Raw genomic sequence first — 23,354 nt, 5'->3', positions numbered from 1 at the left:
TCCTAGGTTGATGCTCAACTGCTGAGCCATGCTGGCCAGGCTGTTTTTAATTTTTTTAAGGATTTTTATTTTTACTGTGTGATAACTGAGGGGTTTCTGTAAGGCAGTTACATTAATCTTCGTGGTCAGAATTCAGAGTTACTGGGGTAGAGGTTTGGATTTATTTTTTCATTAGCGTTTTATCGATCGGACCAATTAGAGCAAGGCTGAGATTTTCAGGATTTTCTGAAACTGGCATCTGTGCCTGTCTTAAGCTGCCAGGGACACACACGATGTAAATTTACCAATCACAAGACGGGGGTGCGGATGTGCAGCAGCAGCAGCGAGGCCTTGGGTTTGGAGCCAGAGTGTTTTGGGACAAACGATAAAATAATGTTTGATCTCACAATCACTCTCTCAAATCCCTCTTGCTTTCTTTTTTCAAACCACAAAATAGAGCAAATTAAATGTAAGCTTAACATATCTTGTTTAAGTGCCTTTCTCTCCTTCTAAGTTTTCTGAGCCATATTTAATACTTCCTGCCAGGGAAATTCTGAAGTATGGGGATTACAGGCATAAGCTTCAGTCAGGGGAAAAACAACAACAACTGGATTGAAACCCTGATTCTTCCAGTTATTAGCTCTATAAACTACTGGCAAGTTTTTGAAGCTCGATTTTCTTAACTTGTAAAGTACAAATAGTAGTCTCTAACTTAGAAGACTATTACACGACTAAATGAGCAAATATAAGAAAGTAAATTAATATAGCAACTTGCTCATAGTAAATACCCAATAAATGGCAGGGGATTTTTGTTTTTGTTTTGCTGTGTGTGTGTGTGTGTGCGCGCGCGCACGTGTATGTTTGCTCATTTTGGACATTTACACAGCTTACTACTGCATATATTTTCTAAACTGAGAAAAATCCATAATAGAAGTGACATTTGCATTAGGCATCCCACCCATTATAGCTGTTCAGTACATGTCCATTTCAACATAATTTATTTTTATTCTTTATTTTTTTTGTATTATTTATTTATTTCACAGAGAGAGGAAGGGAAGGGAGAGAGAAACATCAATGATAAGAGTGATTGATGGGCTGCCTCCTGCACGCCCCCTACTGGGGATCGAGCCCGCAACCAGGGATTGAACCACAACCTCCTGGTTCATAGGTCAAAGCTCAACCACTGAGCCACACCTGGCTGGGCTCAACATAATTTAAGGGTATTTTCAATAGAAAGAGTTTCTCAGTCTCATCATGATCTTGAGATGCTTATTGCAAAATTTTTCAAAATTTTCACAAAAAATATGGCAATACATTATAAGTACAAACGATTCAGTAAATGTATGCCATCTTGTTTTAAGCTTTTGTTAATTTAGCTCCTCACACTGCATTAGAAGCTCAACACTTTCTGCTTTACTCATCAAAAGATGGAAGGCAGAATTCAAGAAAAAGTCCACAAAATACTTAACAGTTGATATTTTACGAATAAGGTGTTCTAATGGGCAAAACAGAGATGAACGTGTAGTTCAAGAATCAAGGGAAACATTCAAGAGGCTCGCGTGGGGCATTCAGAAGATTTACTCATTTCAACGTCTTTATTAAGTGGCCGGGTGGCCTGGCAGATGGGCCTCGGAGACCTCGGCAAGCGGGCAGCTTGGCACACAGATCACACAGACCTGCTTCTAAAATCGGCTCTACAACTTGCTTGCTCTCAAATCTTTGCTAGTAAAATATTTTTGGCAAGTAAAATGACCTTCCTGAAGCTTGAGGGTTTTTTTAGCTGTAAAACAGGGGTAATTTCCCCCATGGGTTGTTGTAGTAAAATTAAGTGGTGTACTACACATACACATAGAGCACAGGGACAGCAGGTGTCCACGGCAGATGCTCTACCCTATGCTGCTATTTAGTGATAGTAAGTTAAGAATTAGAGTCTTACTTATACGTTAACCTATCACATACTAAAAGCCAGATAGATCTTCACCCGATTTGGAGGCTATTTGGGGATGGCTGGACTTAATATAAAACTACGTGGAACGTACGAGATTCACTTTGGAAATTCTGAGGAAGAGCTTCAACGACTGCGACAGTCATTTTTTAAGGAGCTGAAACCCAGGCGCAAGAAGTCATGGGGTTGCTGATCAGGAGGCTCATGGACAGAGAAAAGGGTGAGTTCAAAACCCGCACCCCCAAACTGAACATCACAAGGACAGATACTCCGAATCGAAAGATGAGGTCTGTGATTAGCTGCTTTTCCTCCGGGCAACTCTGTGTAGCATTTTCTAGGTGCGAGGCAGCAATACTCCGATAACCATTCTCCCAAGAAAGACAGGAGAGGCCAGGAAGCAGTCATGACAATGCCAACTCCGACCACGTCTTCTGTGCCCTCTCCCAGAGTTCAGTGTGCTGGCCCGTTCTCTCACCAGTTCCTCCTTCGCTAGGTCCCACATAGGACATTTTTAGAGGTTTAGAACTAGAGAAATCTGTGTCCCCGATGTTCAAAAGGTGTGTGTGTGTGTGTGTGTGTGTGAACTCACATGTACAGGAACCCTCAACATGTATCATCTATTCTCAATCCATTGTCCCCCTTGTGAAAGCCCTAAGGAACACAGTCAAAGTATATTGTTTCTATTCTAGATTATAGTGAGAATAGTTAATAAATAGAGACACACATACCCACAAAAATTCCAGGTTAAGCAAGCGTTTGTGGGCTGACCCAGGAACCATATAAGCAGGCAAATATAATTTCTCAGAAAAAATAGAGAATGAACCTATAGATGAACTTTTGGACTATGACCCATTTGCAGAAGAGGCCTGAGAAATACTTTCTAGAAACTTTTTACTTTGAAATAAGTTTAGACTTGCAGGAAAGTTATGAAGGAGTACAGAGCTCTCATGTGCCCTTCCTCCAGCTTCCCCCAATGGTAATACTTTATGTAATCACAGTCTTAATTGTCAAAACCAGGAGATGAACAGTGGCAGAATACTACTGAGAAATCTACAGACATCATTTGAATTTCAGCAGTTTTTTCACTAACGTTTTCTTTCTGGTCCAGGGTTTATTTCAGGACCTCACTGCATGAGATGTCGCTGGTCTGCAGTCGGTGATCATTTCTGTCTTGCCTGTCTTTCATGATCTGACACTTTTGTAGACTGCTCCTTAGTTCGGATCTGCCTGAACTTTTGTTAATGATTAATTACACTGATGTTACGCATTTAACAGGAACACCACAGAAGTGATATTTTGGTCTTAGTGCAACATATCAGGGGGTATATGATTTCTATATGTTTTATTACTACTGATATTAACTTTGATCATTTGGATAAGGTCATATCTGCTGCACCTTTCTACTGTAAACTTACGTTGCCCTTCGTAGTAATCAATGTCTGTGGAAGATGCTTTGAGGCTATGTGATTCTGCTGTTGTACATTATATGGTCTCCCATGACTTTTAGGTTCCATCAGTGGATCTTGCCAGAAAATTACAAATGTGCTCTTTGTCTAATGGTGTCTTTCTCTTGTTATTCTTTGTATGTTCATTAACTAGAATTAAACTGTGAGGGAGAGCTGCCCCTTCTCTCCCCATTTATTTACTTATTCAATTATATATCTATGTTAGTATTGCACATTAATTTATCCTTTGACTTATAACCTAATAGTATACTTATTTCATTGTTCAAGTTGTCCCAGCTGTGGCAACTGGGTGCTCCTTCAGCTGGGCTCCTGTGTCTTTTCAACATGTCTTCATCATTTTTGGAACAATTCCTTTCTGGAACCATAAGGTGTCCCAGACTCAACTTGCATCTTCCCTTCCTACCCTTGGTGTCAACCATTTCTCCAAGAAGCCCTGGTTTCTTGTACTGCAGAATGGTGTTGAAAAACCAAGTTATGGGTGCTGAGTGTGTTCATTGCTAGGGAGGTCTCACCGCTTCCGGCTCCCCTCAGTGGACACAGCGAAGAAACACATATACGAATGCGAACCCACACGCACACATCTGTATTTCTATATGCATCTACCTGCATGTGATTGAGTTCATACTGACCCCTCTAATCCAATCCAATCCAATCCAATCCAATCCAATCCAATCCAATCCAATCCAATCCAATCCAATCCAACCCAACCCAACCCAATCCAATATCAGAGTTTATTCTACCCTTCTCACTTTCCTCATATGTATCCTTTTATTTGTCTGACAGTGAGAAACCTTTCGTTACGCACAATGTATTTACTTCTTGGTTCAATCCTGGTGTAGACATGTACCAACTATGGAGCACAATGTTCCCATGTGGTTCTTTCTGCCCTTAGCCTTAGTCAAAACACGATTTCCCAAAGTAAATTAGATTGCTCTTTTCCTTCCTTCCTTCCTCAGTGTAGCTATGTCCTTCACTTGTAACCCATTTAGCTTCATTTTTTATGGGTTGTATAACATTTGGGTTCCCTGCATCCAGATTTATGTATGTGCTTACTGGGCATGTGAAACATTAGCATGTTACTAAGAGTCAGGGGTCCAGGGCAAGGTATACTCACTCCTGCGACTCCCTCCCTATTATTTCCCCATCTTTATACTGAATTTCTATTCCACCTCCTGGAGGAAGCCAATCTCAGAGTTCCTGCTTTATCTTGCTTAGAACCTTCTGCAAAATTGAGACGATCTCTGTATGCTTTCCTCCTTTCTCCACTGAAGGACAGCATACTCTAGATCAGCCGTTTTCGACCGGTGTGCCGCGAGGATGTTTAAAACAGGCGGCACATGCCTGACTACTTAGTCAGGGGCACTGACCTCTTTTCCCTTAGGTTGTAAAATTTAAAAAATGACAACAGCCAACACAACAAAAGCTACCCGCTGTGAATGCATCAAGATTATACCTATTTTTTTTTTGGTCAGATCAGCAAAAAATATACTTTTGGTGTGCTGCAGAATTTTAGTACTGAGTTTATGTGCCATGAGAGGAAAAAGGTTGAAAATCGCTGCTCTAGATATTCCTTTGTACCTTCCGTTTGTCACTTAATATATCCTGGAAATAACTTCATATCATTTCACAGAGATCTCCCGCATTCTTTTTTTTTACACATGGACTGTACTCCATTTGTGGCTGTGCCGTGAATTATTTCACTACTTTCCTATGGTCATTTACAGGTTCCAATACGGTGCCATTACAAACAATGCTGAGCAGAATAGCCAACGCCTCCGTGCTTTCATATTGCTGGAGGCAGTTTTTAGAATGTAGTCCTGGAAGTGGACTGCTAGGTCTGAAGATGGCAAGCGCAGTTTTGTCAGGTATTGCCAAATGCCCCTCCAACAAGGCTGCACCAGCCCGCATTCTCACCAGCAACGTGCTCTCCTACTTTTTAATTTTCACCAGCCCAACAGGTGAAGAAATCGTAGGTGAGAAATGACATCTCAGTATTGTTTCAATTTGCATTTCTTGGAAATACTTTTATTGCAAATGGAGAAAGAAAATTGAGGGGAAGTGCCTATGGGCAGCCAAGAGCTGCACAAAGAACTAAAGTGGAACTTAGGGGCATCCTGACAAGACTATAAGTCACCTAAGAAGCCTAGGAAAAGACAATGCTAAAGTGTTGGGGACAGGGGAAAACATTAACGGGGAGGCTGAAGCGACCCACCAGAGATATAAAGGGGAACAGAACATAATCTGTACCGCGCTAAGCATAAGATAGGCTTAGAAAGATTGACTTGTTTTCACATGCAAGAGGAAAGGCTACTAACAAATAACGCTTAAAATAGAGAGGCCCCAGGTGTTTGAAAAATCTCAGCCTTAAAGAAGAGCGGTGACCTAGGAACCCGCAACAAAGGACATAGAAGCCATATAGCTGAGCAGGAATCAGAGGCGGTGCCCTAGCCCGTTTTGCTCAGTGGTTAGAGCATCGGACCTTGGCCTTGAAGGCTCCCGGGTTCGAGTCTGGCCTGCCACGCCATCCATCGTGAGCCCTGAGGATGTCTCTTTGGGTGAACCTCAGCCTCATCTGTGAAACAAAGGGACAGAACGACCTCTAGTGTCCTTTTCTGTCCCATGGTTCTTGAGCCAATGACATCTGGGGAGGTTGAAGAGCATTCAGAGTCACACGGTGGCCCAGCTGGAAGAAGCAGGCCCTACCCAAGGACGGGAGGGCTGAACTACAGGCTGGGAGGCGATTCCGAAGCTGCCTTCTGCCACATGACGGGTTATATTACAAGGAGCACAGCCAGCCGCTCTCTGTTTCTGGAGAGATGAGAAGGGAACTGGGATCAAACTGCAGTGAAGGTTGTTAAATAACAGAACGAATGAGTCCTGGAAGTGACGGGCCTGCCTTTTGGGAAAGTCTTTAGAAACAGTCCGTCTGACCCGGTGATTCCGGACAGGGTCCCCGGCTGTGGTCGCACGCAGCTGGATGAGCCAGATGTCACTCTGTGCCCTCCCACCTGCGCGTCCCTGCAGTTGCACAATCCTGGGCACACACAGAGTGAAACCGAATCATCCCATTTATACGCTTTATGTGTCTATTAATATGGACAGCGGTTTCCTTTCCGTTTCACTAGTGAAGTTTTGAATACAAATGTGCCTCGGCCTCTCCCCATTACAGCTCGACATGCAGAGCTAATTGCCACACTGAACACTTACGGAGTCATACTTCATCATGATGGGGTGCAAGAGGAGGCAGATGGCGCAGTCCTGTGATTGATTTGACGATCCTGGCCTGGCTCGTTGAGTAAATGGGACTGAATGTATGGTCACTGTGTCCAGACTTTTCGGGCCTTCATGGTTCAGTTCGAATCATGTCAGACAACAGGTTCAGGGGGCAAGAATCCGCTTATTCCTCCAAGGCTTCTGAACGATGGTCCCTGGGACCAGGCAGTGCTCCCCAAGCCACCCCCTTGGCGTCCTGAGGACCAGTTTCCTGTCTCTTAAGGAAGCGGGCGAGCTCCTTCCTAAGTTTCACCAGCGCTTTATCCCTGTGACGTTGGATATGGGTGCTGGCCCAACGTGCACGGGTTATGTTTATTTGCATATAATAAGGTGGGCAAAAGGGGGTAAATGACTCACTTTTCAGAGGGCCACTAAGTCTTCCCCTAAAAGCCCTTGAAAAAAATCACTCTGGCTTTTGGGAGTGAATCAACGTCACCGCTGTAAATTAGAACTGCACCACCACTCCTCGCGGGCTTGCTCCTCTCAGGGCCTTTCATTAAGATGAAGGGACATTCGAACTCAAAACCGCCTTGGACAGGCACTGGGCACCATTTTACAGTGAACGGGAGGGTCTGAGATTCAATCTGCTGTCAGTGGAACATCGAATTTTCACTGCAACTAGAACATACTCCTGCTGGATTTGCCGAAGGACACGGTTCCCAGAAAACTGTGTGAGAAGAAGGAATTCCCAGGGCCCTTGACCTACATTTCCTAGCATCTCTGTCGGGTGCCGGTCAGGAGACATACTTTCTCACGTTACTTCCCTTCTTGGATCCAGGGGGCTAGTTCCTTCTGCCGGCGATTTCAGGGCCCCGGCGGCAGAGGCGTGCAGCGCTGCCTTCCGGTAGCAAGTGGATCGTCGTTATTTTCTTTCTCTGATTAGCTTTTGCGACCTGGCAGAATAAACACGTTGCAGGACAGATCCAGAGACCTTGGTTCTAGTTCCGGATCAGCTACAACTGCGTTCGCCTTGGACAAGTCTCTCCCCACCTCTGGCTCTCTAGGTTTCTCTTTTGCCAAGTGTGGGTGGAACTAGAAGATTTCTCAGGCCACTTCTAAAGCACCAAAACTTCTAAAATTCTCTGACATTCCGGATTACCCGTCCATCCTTGTTAAATGCAGGAGGTAGGCTTCTGCTAAATTCCTCTAAAGCTATGGAAAACGGGACTGTTTAATTCACGGCCAGTTAAAAGTAAAATGCCTTCCTAAGTGGCAATTTTATACACAGACCTTGGAGGCAGCCATCCTAAGAAATGCTGGGCTGGGGCTGGGGGATTTAGCCTGAGCATTTTACTCACACTTACAAGATTCTTACTTTGTTATTCTGTTGCTTTAAAGGCAGCTTACCTCTTCCAAACAAGTCTTGATTTCCCCCTTTGTGAGTTGATTACCTGAGGTGCTAGTTCTTTCCTATTTTTCCTTCTGACCTCAGTAGGTATCTACCAGGCAACTCTAGAAATACCTGAAAGGGTGGCAGGTGGGAAGAAGCGAAAGCAAAGAACCATGTGTTCTTTCTGTGCTGGTGGTGTCACTTTTCATGCCCGCAAATTCTGACTTTTTATGTGAGAGGCTTTCTAACTGCTCTACCTGGAAAGGACCTGAGTTAACTTTCTGAGCATTTCATTCACTTCCGCAGCATGTTAATTAGTTGTGTTCACTGGTCTTCAGATTTTCAATTTTCTTAATCCATTTTTTGTCTTTGTTTTCTTTAGGAGGCAGCCCATTTCCCTCCATGAACGATGGCACCGAGATACATTTTTAAATGTCAGATGAGAGGACAATGGCTATGTCACTTCACAGTGACGCTGGCTGGGAAAAAGGAAAGCTTGTGTTATCACAAAAAGCACATGGCTAATGGTCTCTGACCATTACCCTAAAAAAACTCCCCCTCCTCAAAAAATAAAATAAAGAATTGGAAAGAGCACTACGGTGTGAGATTTTTCCGGTTTTAAATCCTGCTGCCGTCCCTCGTTTACTGTGTGGCTGTGTGTGCAAGTTATAAAACTCCCTGAGCTCATTTTCCACCCTCGCGAAAGGAAAGTGGGAAGTGGAAGAACAGCAACCAGCATAAACCAGGCCCCAGCAACCAGCATAAACCAGGCCCCAGCAACCAGCATAAACCAGGCCCCAGCAACCAGCATAAACCAGGCCCCAGCAACCAGCATAAACCAGGCCCCAGCAACCAGCATAAACCGGGTCCACAACAAACGGCGTGTGTTGATGACAACAGCGACAGCGATCGATCCCTTCCATTGGCCAGATAGTTTGTCAGTTTACCTGTCCTAAGTATGACTAAGACATGGACATTTGTGTCATGGTTCACTAACGTTCTGATTTTCCATGAACCTTAAATCTCTGCTAAGAAGTTTTAATAGATCATTTCACCAAAGGTACAGTGTGGGGCTTGATTTCAGTCCGGGAGACACGTACCTTGAGTCCTACATGACTGACAAAAACGTAAGATCCAATGTATATGGGAGACACTGAGAGAACGAGTTTCGTGGGAGAGAAGGTGGCATTTGAATGGGTCTTTGCAAACAGGCCGCTGAGAGAGGGAGGGCGTTTCCCATACAAGGAACCACGAGGGAGAGGAGCGGGCCCGCGGAGCTGGCAGTGGTAATGGGAGGGGGAGAGGAAAAGTGACTTTATACCTCACGAGTGGCAAATCCGTACCATATGCATTCACTTTTATATGGGATCTAAGGAACACACAAGACAGAAGCAGACGCACAGATACAGAGAGCAGACTGGTGGCTGCCAGAGGGGAGGAGGGCTGGGCGGCCCGGTGGAAAACATAAAGGGACTGACAAGTCCAGATCGGCAGTTACAAAGCAGTCCTGGGAGGTAGAGCACAGCACAGGGAATACAGTCAGTAACACTTCTCTTAATAACTAGGGACGGGGCCAGGGGGGTGCTGCAAATATCAGGGGGAACACTTCGTAAAATATATGACTGTCTAACCACTGTGCTGGACACCTGAAACTAACACAAAATAATAATGAACGTAAACAATAATTGAAAATAAATAAATAGAGTAGCAAATCCAGACTGAGATGCGGTTGTCCCACAGGTGAGAGGAGTTGGCCGCTGAAAGCCCCCTAGGTGAGCATCCGCCTAGGACAGGGCAGGCTCCGCAGCGAGAAGGCGGAGCAGGAGACGCCGGCCGGGGACCACACCTCGGGGATGCCCCTGTGCCAGAGGGCAGAGCACGCAGGCCAGGAACGGAGGCGAGGGGCTCGCTACCCATGATCTCTACGCACGTTTTAAGTAGGTACCTGCGGGAGACTAAGGCACCGAACACCAGAAGAGTGGAAGTTTCCGGAAGGTGGGGACTGTTCCAGTCAAACACGAAGGACATGGTGGTAAATGTGGACTCGGAAAGAGGGCATTTTAATGACTGTGTTTATCACTCTGTTGTTACTATAGAAAGATACTCTGCTTGGCAATTGTTCATCAGCTTTATGTCACCTCCCTCGTGGCAGAGTCCTCTCTGCCCAGAGCACTTAAAATAATCTGTAATTATGAGTTTATTTGCATGATGATTTGTTTCATGTTTATCTCCACAAGGGCTGTAAACCCTTTCGTCTAAAGGAACAAACTCTGTGTTGGTGGACTGCTGTCTGTCTATCCAGTGCCTGGCAGTCCAGCAGACACTCTTAAATATTTCTTGAATGAATAAAGGTAACAAGTGAAGATTCACGGTAACCGTGATTTGGAGAGAAGATAAAATTATTTCCTCCTGTTGATTCTAGGCCTTTTAAATCAGGGTTGTTTCTGATGTGTGTTTCTGACACAGAGTCAATGACAATAATCTCATACATTTGTTCTTACCTGTGTTGCTCCCTGGGCTCTCTGCCTAACTTTGTACTTTATTTTGCCCTGAACTGCCCCCTTTTCCGTCTTCTTTGCGAAGACACCTATGGATTTGAGGTTAAAAAGCAACTACAGTGCCAGAGTTTAGAATGAAGTTTTGATACGATGCAGCAGTTTCATTTCTTGTTCCAGCCACTTCTCGCACGGAGAATGCAAGATCAGATCAACGGGTGTGTTTCCACAGTGTGGAGAGACAGTGGCAGAGTTCCCCTTCTTGCCCCCTTAAGCCAGATGCCCAGCAGAACCCTCTAGGTCCTTCCTCTTTGATCGTCCATATGAAGGTTTTTCAGGAATAGGGCACCTGGAGTAGCACAGAGATGAGGGAGAGTCTCACAGGCGGAGCAGCCAGGTGGCCCCGGGTTCGAATTCTGACTGACTCACTCACTCGTTGTATGGGCCCTGGACAAGTCATTTCATCCCACTTGAGTTTCAGTTCTACTTTTCATCTGTAAAAATGGGATAGTAATAGTTACTGTGCAGAGTCACTGAGGGTTAAACCAATGAATGTAATTAAAGCGCCTGTATGTATACACGGATATAAAGCATACAGTATGTGTATATAAAGCTCAGATGTATACGAAGCATATAATGCATATAAAATATATAATGAATGTATATAAAGCTCAGGATTTCTAGTTCTCCCTCCCACCCCTTTTCATTTACTTAAACCAAAGTTCTCTTTTTTTCAGTCACCATTACCCAGGACACCGTGGGCAGACTATCGTTTTAAACATTATACAATATTTCCAGATTTTTCAAAATCATCTCTTTATCCTGCCAAAACTTCTCAGCCTAAAGTACAAAACTGTCAAAACCTTAGGCTTTCCAGCAGTCTCCTCTTTGGTAATGTTAGAGCCGATCAAGCGCGAGGCGAGGCGAGGGCAGAATCCCCCTTTTAGCTGAAGCACGCCGTTCCTTTTGACAGTGGGCATTTGGGCCACTGCAAAAAGTTAATCTGCTTCTTGCTAGCGCGAATCCATCAACTACAAAATCCATAACCCTTCATCACAAAATGACAGCGATCATTATGCGTTTCAACCGATGCTTTTGAAGAGCTCTATTTAGTTCGTCCACCTTTCATCTCGACGTGACTCTAGAGCTCCTGGGGCCCCGGCTGTCCAAGGTGAGCGGGGACGTGCTGGGCTGTTCGGTGCCGCGCAGCAGAGCAGCGACTTGATGTGGCGTTTGCGTGGGGACGTGAGTTTCTCAGCCACTTTGAGGTCAGAAGAGAAAGTGACCGCCCAGTGTCCACATGTCAGCAGCAGAACCCCGCGTTAACCCAAGAGAGCCCGGCGCGGTGCACAGGGGCTGCACGCAGGGAATCCAGCAGGCCGCAGGCGGATGGGGTGGGGGAGCGGGGACCCTACTTAGCCCAGCCCCGGAAATGCCAAGAAGCCCTGGTGACACCTTTGCATTTACTCTTCTGAGCCACCTAGAGGGAGAATTGCTCCCAAACACCTAAATTAATTACATTAAAAAACAACAAAAAAGGATTAGTGTGCGGGTAACCTGAAGGGTGCATCTGCAGTCTCTCTTTTGACCTCTGCAAAGATGAGCGCCACGGAAGGGACCTCACACATGTTAGGCGGGCACCTAAAGGGCTGTGTCTGATTGTTACTCAGTATTGACTGAAATCCTTCCCGGGCTCCAAAGGCAATGCCATACTTTGAATTTAAAAAAATTTCCTAGCTGCTCCTGAAAAGAGATGAGCAAAATCAGCACCTGACTGTTTCCAAATCACTATTTTGTTAGTGGTGGGTGAAAGCAGTTTCTGGGAGAAGACCCCCACCCCTGGGGGCTCCTGACTTCTCCGGGTCCGCAGACCCCTCTTCCTGAGTGTGCGTGTCCGCAGTAATGAGGGGCGCATTACGAAAAGCATCACTCGACATTTCGGAAGCCACATTTCCGAATAGAGCCTGATGAAAATTTTTGAGGTTGTGCAAAGTACTGCAAGAGGACCTTTAATCTAATAATTAATGCTAATTAATCACTGAACAGATCTGCTAGCATTTGGAGACGTAAACAGCCCAGGAGGCAGGAGAAGACGCCCGCCTCACGGTGGGGATGGGCTCAGGAGCCTGCCCACCAGGCCCCCCGGCCTCTCCCCCGGCACCAGCGCTGCAGGGGGCTCGTCGGCACCTCGGGCTCCCAGGGGAGCGATGCGGGAGACGGCGGCTGAATTCTAGTCACTGGCTCGCTGCTGTTCACTGAGGCTCAGGGATGGGCGTGGGTGCTCAAGGTCCTGTTTCACAGGTGTCCTCTCACCACCGTCAAGAGCATTTCTAGGCTGATTTCTATGTGTAGGGCCCTGCGATAAGCACAGGCACACGGGTGGGAAATTTTCATTGGCTGTGTACACACCAAATATCATGACGAAGAGGGAAAAAAATAAGTGGGTTTGTATACTGGTGTCAGAATTTGCCTTGTTTAGGGAAAACCTACATGTGAACAACAGAAAATGCCTCTCTATAGACGCTGTCTTCCCCCCCCCCAATAAAGTTAAGAGTTTTTTTATTTTACTGTTTCCTATAAAACATTTCATATACCAAAGTGGAAAGAATTTTACAATGGACACCAGTATTCCCACCACCTAGATTCTACCATTAACATTAACTTTACTTGCTTTGTGACATCTGTCCACCTACCCATCCTACTAACCACCCATCAATATATGTTCTTGATGTATTTCAAAGTTGACCGCAGACAGCAGATAATCACGTATTTTGAAAAAGTAAAACCAAAGAGCCTTCCTGCTCCTATAAGGATAGCTAGAAATGAATGTATTCGTTTTTTAAAACAATAAACAAGCTCATTCTGAATTATGTGCACAGATATTCAACACAGTTCAATCTACAGGCACTATGTAAAGTATGGTAAGTTAGCTCAAGGTTTTAAATACTTGTATCAACCCTGTGGGCATTTTCAGTACTCATCCCAATGTTTGGTTTTGTGACGACATAGCTGTGGATTATAGAGAAATAAGCTTTCTGCTTATTTCAGGAAAAATTACCTGGAATGTTAGCAGTAAGTATTTACTGTTTTGCTCCATACTCTAGTATTTCCCAATCATTCTTTGAGTGCAGAACTATGAAGATTTCCATGCCTCAATTCCTTATTTATAAAGTGAGCTTTATAACACAGCCTTGGCATGAGGATTAAGTGTGAAAAACAGGAAAACACTTTGCAAAGCTCTGTGCATATCTAAGTAGCATTATCGTTAGTAATCATGACGCATCCGTCATAAAACACAGCCGGGGGAACGGGCCACACTGCTGCTTGGCTCTTTCAAATCAGTCACAGAGATTCCAAAGGTTAAAGGGACGGACTATTGGCAGATGCCTCCACTCTGCCCATCAGTACGTCATCCTGTCAAGGACCTAGAAGAACGTCGGTGTCTATCACACTGACTTGTTTTCATTAGTGAAGTGTTTGCCTTGGAAACCGTCCCGGCCTTAAAACAATACTTCCATTAGCTGGGCACAGTGCGATAATTATCCATCTCATCTGACCGGTGCCCAGCTATTCTCCTGCATCCCATTCACATGGTGGTTCCAAAGGAGAGGGGGGCCCTCACTCGGGGTGGGAGAAGGGGCAGAGGGTGGTGATTTCTTTGAATAAACACCAACAGATGAACTGGGGAGAAATTCACGCATCAGAAATGGCAAGTCCGGTACCCCAAATGACAAGTCTGAAGGTGATGGAAAAACCTGTCCCCCTACGGGAAACATTCCCTTTTGAGAGTATCTTAGGCTTATATAAGGTATAAAGTAGCTTCTGGTGTCTGGTTGGGCACAAATCAAGAAAGATCAAGGTCAAAGATAACTAGGAAACCAAGGACAGACCAAACGTGCGGGGAGGTGAGGCTACCATCAACTCCCGTTGCCGAGAACCTGCCAGATCTCTGGCACTTTATTTGATGCTTAAGGAGGAACTGAACAGAAAGGTAGATTTGAAAGCACCCTTACCCTCAGAAAGCACCCACTTCACTAAGAGGTCTTTAGAGAAAACAATTAGGAGGAAGGAAAATTAGAAACCGTAAGCAGATGGAATCGGATGTGTGATAAGAGAGAAATGAGCACGGCTCATGACCTAATCACACGCTTTCTCAGCACCGAGAACGCCTGCGATGTGGGCGACCCAGCAGTGAGACGACCTCTAGGAGGATACACGTGGATAGTCACCCCACGATTCAAAGTACGCTTTTCACGCAGGAAGAGGGGGATCGGAGGAAAAGGCCGCTGTGCCTACCGGCAGGAGAGGCCTCCCCGGCCCTTGACCCCCACCTGACTGGTGCCGACAGCAAGAACAGACCTTTTATTTTTTAAATCCTCATCTGAGGACACGCTTAGAGAGAGGAAGGGGGAGAGAGAGACAGAGAGAGAGAAACATCGATCGGTTGCCTTCCAAAAGCACCCCGACGGAGGACCAAACCCACGACCCAGGTATGTGCCCTGACCGGGATTCGAACCGGCAACCTTTCGGGGCCCAGGACAGTGTTCGACCGAGCCACGCTGGCTGGGCAGGGACATACCTCCATCATACTGATATGGCTGCATCACGCTATCATCCTCGGACGCTGCTAAAACATCCCAAACATGCAAGTAAGCTCCCTAATTCGGCTCCATATTTATAAAGCAAACCCCTACCCATATTTATAATTTGGCATCCTAAGTGACGCACTTACCAGGAGAAAAGAAACCGCCCCAAAGGGTCCAGAACGTGTTTGCCCTGCTGGTGAGACTTCTCATTGCAATTACGACAGCAAACTGGGGGATGGGGGGTGAGCACACATATGTGTGTATATTATATACGAACAGGCACATACTCAACATGTATTTCTAAGAGAACCACTGGAAAATCTGAATGTACAGCCGTGCAGATATCTAGATATTTGGGTGAAAGTTGGTAGCCGAATAAAATTTTTCCATACTCTAAGTCAGAACCATGTAGATGTTTTCACTGTGCCGCCTGGTGGTCTTGTTTTCTTCTGCCCAGTCAACGGGTTTGGCTTAACTGCCGACGGCCCGCCCTTCGCCTTACCTGACTGCCCAGGGGGCGGGGCGCCTGAGGATCCTCGCGGGAGGCAGAGGAACATGGTCAGGACGGCGGCTCTGTTCCCAGCACACGGTTCAACGGCTATGGGCCTGGGCGCCCCCTGAAAGAGAAAACTCACTTTCAATCGCACAATTGACACGACACCGCTATTTTACTTTCTCCTGGCTGTGCATCAGTCAGCGAAACTGGACACTCCCAGGGCTTGGGGACACACCCTGTAAAAATTTTAAATAGTTTAATTAAATATTTTATGGTAGCAATATCTTTTTTTTTTGTAGTGGTGGTCATTAACGTTTCAAAGACATTATTCTTGGGGAGTTATATATTGGTACACATTTTTGCAATTCTTGAAAAGTATTCTTTGCTTTGTTCTATTTTTACCTTTTTTTCTTTAAGAGACTTTTTTTTTTTTTTTGAGAAGTTTTAGGTTCTCAGCAAAACTGAGAGGGGGTGCAGAGATTTTCCATAGACCTGCGGCCCCCATGCACTCAGAGCCTCCCACCAGAGTGGTACATTGTTCCAGCGGATGAGCCTGCACTGGCACATCGCAACCACCCAGGGTCCACAACCTCCGTTAGGGTTCACTCTTGGTGGTTTGGACAAATGTACTGACATGTACCCACATTACAGCATCATGCAGAAGAGTTTCACTGCCCCCAAAATCCTCCGTGCTCGGCCTATGCATCCCAGCCCACTCGCTCCATCGCCGGGAACTACCGATCCTTTCACTGTCTCCATAGTTTCGACATCTTTTTAGGGTAGAGGTGGTGGTTTTGGCTTTTTCACTCACAAAACTGCAGGTGAGACATGGTCGACGTATCAAAGCCATATCTATGCAAAATTAAGTAGAAGAAAACATACCACTGCTTTAATTACTAAAACAAATGGTTAGTATTTTCCACTGATGACGCCTGAACTTTTCAGAAGACAGACAGACATGTGTGGTCATTCACCTAGAATATTTTAGGACACTACCATTTCCAGAAAGTTTAATGAAGCATTAAAGATAAAATATGTCCCCTTTCATGTAAAACTTAAGACCGAAATTTCTGGTGACAATGGTTTTATGTGGTTATAAAGAATTTCTCCTTTATGGCAACATAAATCTCATGCTTTAAAATTATCCCCATGCACATGCATTTTGGGAGTTTTCCATCGAAAGGTGAAAGTGGCCATTGTGCTAGAAGGGCATAAAAATCCTCCAAGAAAACGCTGGAAGCCATGCAGCTATACTTGTATCAAGTTACATGATTTACGGTGTTACACTTTAAAGCTTACGTTTAATTTAACAGACTTATTCTCGAAAATGTTAAGTCAAAATCAGCATAAGTACACAGACCTCCTCCAATGATGTAAATATTTAGAGAATAGGCTTGTCATATTCTGAGGCTAAAAGAAAAAGACTGCGAATTTTTTGAGCCCTGTTTCAAGGCCATTGAAATTTATTCTAATTTAATGAATGTAAAGTATATGTAAAGGTCAATTGGTTAAAATATACTAAGAGAAAATAAAATAAATTCAGGTTTAAATGATGGTGATATATTAGAAATACCCAAATCCCCTTTAATATACCTAAAGAAGAGCCTTTCACTTCTACCATCAGGCAAGGTTTTCTTTGCCGTTTGGTTTTTAAGCTCTCAATGCGATGATAACTGGCAGTATCCAAATTCTCCAAAGTCATGCTAAAATAATGGATTATGAAAATTAGACGGCTTTTAGGATTACAACTAAATAAAACAAACAGGCAAAAAAAAAAAAAAAAAAAACAGTTGAGAAACAGTGGTTGTTGGCTTAGGGGACTTAGAAATAAACAATTTGAGAGCACATGGTTGGATCCTGTTGTGAGGCTACCTCCTGCTGTTTCTAAGGTTTGAAACATTAAATGCTGATGCCCAAAGCACCAACTGAAAACAAATATTAGTAAAAAAAAATAACTGTAAATTTCAGGTGGAAAATGACTTAATTATTTAATGCTTTAAACTTCTTAGATGCGGCAACAGATGCATACAGTGTAGTGAGATACCCTGACCATGCAAAAGGAATTAGACTTGAATAAGGATCTATCTTCCTAAAATAAAATGATGCTCTCACTCTTAATTCCCCGACGAGTGTGCAGAAACCTTCAGACATTTCTTTATATTGATGAGCCATACAAAAGGAGGTTATCATTCTATTTGAAAATCAAATTGGCTTACAAGCTTGTCTATTTTTGGCTCTAAAATGTTCATAGAAGGATAATAGCAAAAAATATGAATTATTCATTATATTTAAAATATCAGTGACTAGCACAGCTCTTTGACACTTCTGGCAGGAATTCTCATAATTAAGAAAATTATTTCCAAAGACTCTGTGGCAAAGCTCACTTTCAATAAAGATTTTTAAATAAAAAAGGGAAAAAAAACCTCCACGTTATGTCATCTGAATTTTGCAACAGAAAACAGCAAAACCCTGCGAATGATACCTCTGATACCTTGAGGTTTGTCAGTTGTTGCGTGATAAATACATAACCATGAATCACACTCATTCCACGATGACATAACGTGTTTACTGAAGAGTGCGGTTTATCACGCATTTTCCACGGCTGCCTCTGGAAGAGATAAGGCCTCGGGTTTGCCCACAGCACTCAGCAACTGTGATTTACTTCTAGGCATTTTCTTACTTGTTGTATGGCAGGAAGCCGGAGTTAGGCCCGCCAGGAAACATCACTGACAGTTATGTAATTAGCAGTCATTGTTTATAAAGTGGGCAGCACTTTCACAAAATTTACAGAAGATTCATTTTATTCACTCTACTGTGTGTTGTTTTTTTTCCCCTCACCCGGGGATATTTTTTCCATTAAGTTTTAGACAGAGTGGAAGGGAGGGATGGGAGTGGGGGGGGGGAGAGGGAGGAACATCTATGTGAGACAGACACATCAAGGGTGCGTGCCCTTGACCAGAAATGGAACCAGGGACCCTCCGATGTACAGGCTGACGCTCTACCCACTTAGGGCCGCTCTACTGCTTTTAAACTATTGTACTTATATTTTCAAGTTCCTGTTTTGAGGGGTAACGATTCTTTGTTAAACCCTTTCCAGTTTTCAGCCATTAACGACAAGCAAGGTACTGGAGAATTCTGGAATCCTAAGGACTTTCGAGATGGCGGTTCTTGAAATTCTCAGTGACATGTCTGTAAGCGAGGCCACCACCCGACCTATCCTGGGAACCTGCTGCTACAAGAATCGCCGGGTGTTGGAAGAGGCGGCCGGCTCCGCTGGCTACCTGCCTGCACCTCCCCCACCGGCCCTGGCAGGGTGCGGGTGCGAGTGAGGCACTCACCTCTAGGAATCGCACTGGCATTCGCCCCTGGGCACCCTAAGCGCAGCAGCTGAGCATCAGACAGAATGGTCTGATGTCCCTGGCAGAGTCACTGCAGCCTAAGCGGGGTTTAGTGCAATACTTTAGGACTCGACAGATGAAAAAGATGTTTCCTTTCTCCAAAACGTTCAGTCGTTCCAAAGTAGGGCCTGCAAACGCACATTCCCTCAAGGCCCAGGTGAGCAGCTCAGCCGTGGTTAACGCTTGTTCAGTGCCTTGTGCTATGCTCTGTGCTTGCCTGGATTTAATCCTACCCCGTGAGGCAGGGCCTACTGCCACTCTACCAGTGATGAAACTGAAGCTCAAAGATGGAAGGAGCAGAACTAAGGTTGCAGACCTACTAAGTGACGAAACCAGAATTCAGAACAATGAAGTCTATCTCTTGAGCCTCATGTGCTTCATCACTGAGTAACTGTCTCTAATAGGCAAGAAAACTATCCTAGCTTATAGAATTAGACAATGAAAACCGATGGGCACTACAGTGAACAGGAAAGTAAAAGATTTCTTTAAAAACATTAAATCTTTCTCTCTCTCTCTTTTTTTTTTTTTTTTGCTGCTGCTGAAAGACATGTCTATGGCCCAAAATGGTCTGAAGGCTGCCACTTTGTCACCTCTGTAAAATGGAGACTAAAATGACATTTCCGGGCTGCCAGGCTCCTGTGTCTACGCACTCATCAAACCTCATCTTTCATTCTGCGCAAGCTCCATATGTCAGTCAATCTCAGTGCTCACTACTTAACAGGGTTTCCAGAAAGCGCCTTCCTCGCTCATAATGCCCCTGCTGTCTAAGAGATCGTTCCTATAGGTCTTCAACTTTCCTAAAATCACACACTCTCTCAGCCAACTCCCCCAGCCACCCCTCCCTGGTCGGAGGGACTTAGTCTCTCCCAATATAGTTCTTTAATTGGGCCTTCCCCGGCCCGCCTCATTTTCGGTCTGAATGGCATTTGGGCCAATGTCCTGCCTTCCCCCTGGAACATGCTGAGGGCAGGTCAGCTTCTCATTCGTCCCTACTCCCCTGTTCTCGCTTTCTGTCTTGAGATGCCCGGCACGGTGCATGTGCGACCTTTCGTGAGCGCAGGTCCCCCCAGCTTCTACTGTAGGCACTGCTGTCCACGTAGGTCACTATTACCTTCCCGCTCCTCCAAGGAAGGTATCGTGTCGGATTCTTTTTTACTTTTCCTAGAACATCTACTAGAGTGCATTTTGCACATGGCAAGTGGATGAGTGAAAAAAAGAATAAATTTAATTGTCACAGGGAGAGATAACTGATAGGCATGATTCAATTTTACCCAAATTACAGATATTAAAAGGATAGTAAAATACTGAAATCATTCGCTGACATATTATTTGCTAAAATATTAGCTAACATTTATTGAGTAGTTACTAGGTACCAAGTACTGTGCTAAACATTTCACAGGCATTAGTGTGTTATTTTCTTTTGTATACAGATGAAGAAATTGAAATTCAGAGATGTCAGGTAATATCCTCAGGGTAATACAGGTAGTGAGGTGCGGATCCAGGACTGGAACTTGGGTCTGTGTGATTCTAGTATCTTGGTTCTCACCCACTATACACTACTGCTAAGAAGCATAGCTTAAGAAGACAAGGATTCTCTCGGCTTGGCAATTAATAGTAGGAACCAACGTAAGCTATCAATTATAAAAATGATATGCACAGACCTGCCCCATTTCTGACCAGGGTTCAGAACACTTGAGTTCTAGGGCCAGTTCTGCCACTGTTTGGCTGTACGGTCCTGGGTGTGTTATTAAGTCAATTTCCCCAACTGGAAAATGAAGAAGTAGGCTGGATGATTTTTAGGTCCCTTGAACATTCTGTGACTGTGATTTATGGACAACCTCCAGAATGTGTGACATACCAATATCTAATACTTTGTTTAAGTACAGTGAAAATTGAAATTTCCAGTCCTTAGTAATTTTTTTTCCTGTCCAGGTACTTTAAATGACACATCTAATTTTTAAAGCACATTAATATACCATATGATGAATATATCACATAAGACTAAACGGCCACCATCGCATGCCAAAAAAGCAATTAGAAAATTGAATTAAGGAATTAAGGATTAATGTGGCTATGTTATACCTGTCAGCAGTAATAAGTGTTTTGACAAGAACAGAATAAAGTCTGACAGTAGGCACAAATACTAATCTGATATATGAGTGAAATATTAAAAATGCAAACAACTGCACATTAATCACTCTAACATTTCCCTACTAAAACATTTTTAATGCTATTCTTATCAAAACCCATCTATAAATAAAAATGAGTCTTTTTCAACAGCTTGCACGACTTGGTATTTGCAGTTTAATGACTGTTTATATTGATATGAAATTTCGTTTTTAGTCACATTAGCAAAATGGAATTAATTTACTGAGCGTTGAATTAAATCAGCCTGATGGCTTGGCTCCAAACCGATCAAGTGTGTTGATTCCATAGGATTAACATCACCAAGATTCCAGGTCCCCAAAACAAGTTCCCTCAATTCTGTTTAGACCTGGGGGGTGGAAAAGAAAATCATATTCTTGCCCTTATTTACTGTTTGCTTTTCGTGGAATGATAAAGGGAAAAATACATGAGCTGGCTTTACTTGCTAGAAGAATTCATATTAATAAAAGAAATTAAGCGGATGGACACTCTCAAGACCAGGGTTAAACTGCATTAGAAGCAAATTCAAAGAGAATAAAGTATTACATGTGGGAACAGGAAGAGGAATGAAACAGTATTCACAGAACCAGTAGCTGCTTCTGAGGTGCCAGAGGTATTCCGACTGCAAACGTAATTTTCATATTGTATCAGGTATTTTTTCCTTTGTTGAAATGCTTCCTTATTCAATCTCTGTTCAAAATCTCTCACTGTGTACACACACACACACTCATATGCACACAAATTTAAGGTTTCTATCTATAGTATAATATCTAGTTGAACTGGATTTTGCTGTAATTTTAATTATGTGGCATTGACTTGGGAAGGCTGGATTATGAGAGCTGGAGTTTTACCTCCTATTTTTTCACAGGTACTTAGGTCCTGAAAAATGAGGATATCATCTCTTTTTGAGGCATATATAATCATGCTTTGCCCCGAGTTGGCCAATAAATGTGAATGTTAACAGGAGGTGACTTTGAACAGATTATCTTTAAAAGTTGATTCCTGATAGCATTTTTCAAGAATCTGAAAGAGATTATCTATTAAACAATTGCTATAATTAGGTTTTTACCAGTCTGTACTTTTCTCAATAGCGGAGTGCAAAAAGCAACCGAACCACTGTACATACTTTATATGTTAATTTCAAAATCGGGGCCACCTTCCTGACCTCAAAAAAAAAACACGGCTAAGTGTGAGAGACAAATGTGCCTGCCAAGTCAGTTGACTTTCCACGTTGCTCAAGCTCGGTCCTGTACTTTTATTCAGGCCATCCCATCCGCCCAGACTGCCTGCCAACACCCCCCATTTCTGCAAGATCAGGCTGAAAACTCACTGCCTGCAAGAAGCCTCCCCAGGTCATCCCGGGCCACTCCGAGACCTCCTTCCTCTCTCTCCTCCTCAGTCATTAGGAGTCATTAGGAGTAACGCATTTTTCCTACCATCACCTTTGGGAGGAAGTACAATGCAGCAGTTACGAGAAAGCCTTTGGCAATGCTGCCTGGTTCAAGGCCTGCTCTCTCAGCCATCCAAGTGTGCCCCTGGTCAAGTCACTTAACCTCCCTGTGTCTCAGGCTTCTCACCTGTAAAATGGAACTAACAAAGCCTTCCTCATGGTATGGTTATGAGGATTTAAGAAGTTAACAGAAATATATGCTGTTTCTGAGATTCCAAAGGTTAGTCCAATTGTAAACTTAATTTTCAGACCGTATCAAATATTTTTAAAAATAGTATATATTCTTATGTATAAAGTGTGGCACACAGTACTTGCTAAAAATCAGCTGTTATCATTATGCCAGTGTGTCCTATTCCCTTTGCTTTAGAATTGTTTTTTGTTCCATCTGAAGAATATATTCAACTCGAAAGGAAGTTATTTGAGGGCAGGGGCCATGTGTTTAAAATCTCAAGTCATTAACAAAGAAATGCATCTTCCAGGAGAGAATTTTATTGAAGGCTTACAGGGTGGGGAAAATCTGATCTCAATGCCAAGGTTCCCACTACCCCCGAGTGTCTGCCTATTTTCCCCAATTTTTCCCCTGTTCCAATCAAGGGGTTCGATTTGACTTTGAGAACCATATGCCACGCAGAGTTAATGTTCCCTGGCACCTAACTCATGGTAAATGGGTATTTGCTTTTTCTCTTCCAAAGCACACAAAAGATAAATATCTAAATTTTGTGGCAGAAAGGTATACCACAGAAGCTCAATGTATAGCAGGTAGAGATACGCAGGCAGGAAAGGCAGAAAAT

General features: G+C 43.9%; 1 protein-coding gene across 1 annotated transcript in view; it reads right to left on the bottom strand.

Annotated features, from left to right (window-relative positions):
• Window positions 1-23,354, bottom strand: part of ATRNL1 (attractin like 1) — a 350,792-nt gene that overhangs the window by 64,448 nt on the left and 262,990 nt on the right. Inside the window, exon 28 of the mRNA XM_087823974.1 lies at window positions 15,577-15,691. Within this exon, the coding sequence (XP_087680100.1) occupies window positions 15,577-15,691 (115 nt within the window). The remainder of the gene's footprint in view (window positions 1-15,576; window positions 15,692-23,354) is intronic.

This window comes from Miniopterus natalensis, chromosome 14 (genome assembly GCF_054644295.1).
Source record: "Miniopterus natalensis isolate mMinNat1 chromosome 14, mMinNat1.hap1, whole genome shotgun sequence".
Taxonomy (NCBI): domain Eukaryota; kingdom Metazoa; phylum Chordata; class Mammalia; order Chiroptera; family Miniopteridae; genus Miniopterus; species Miniopterus natalensis.
Note: the sequence above shows the minus strand (reverse complement) of the source record. Positions and strands in the feature narration are given on the sequence as shown.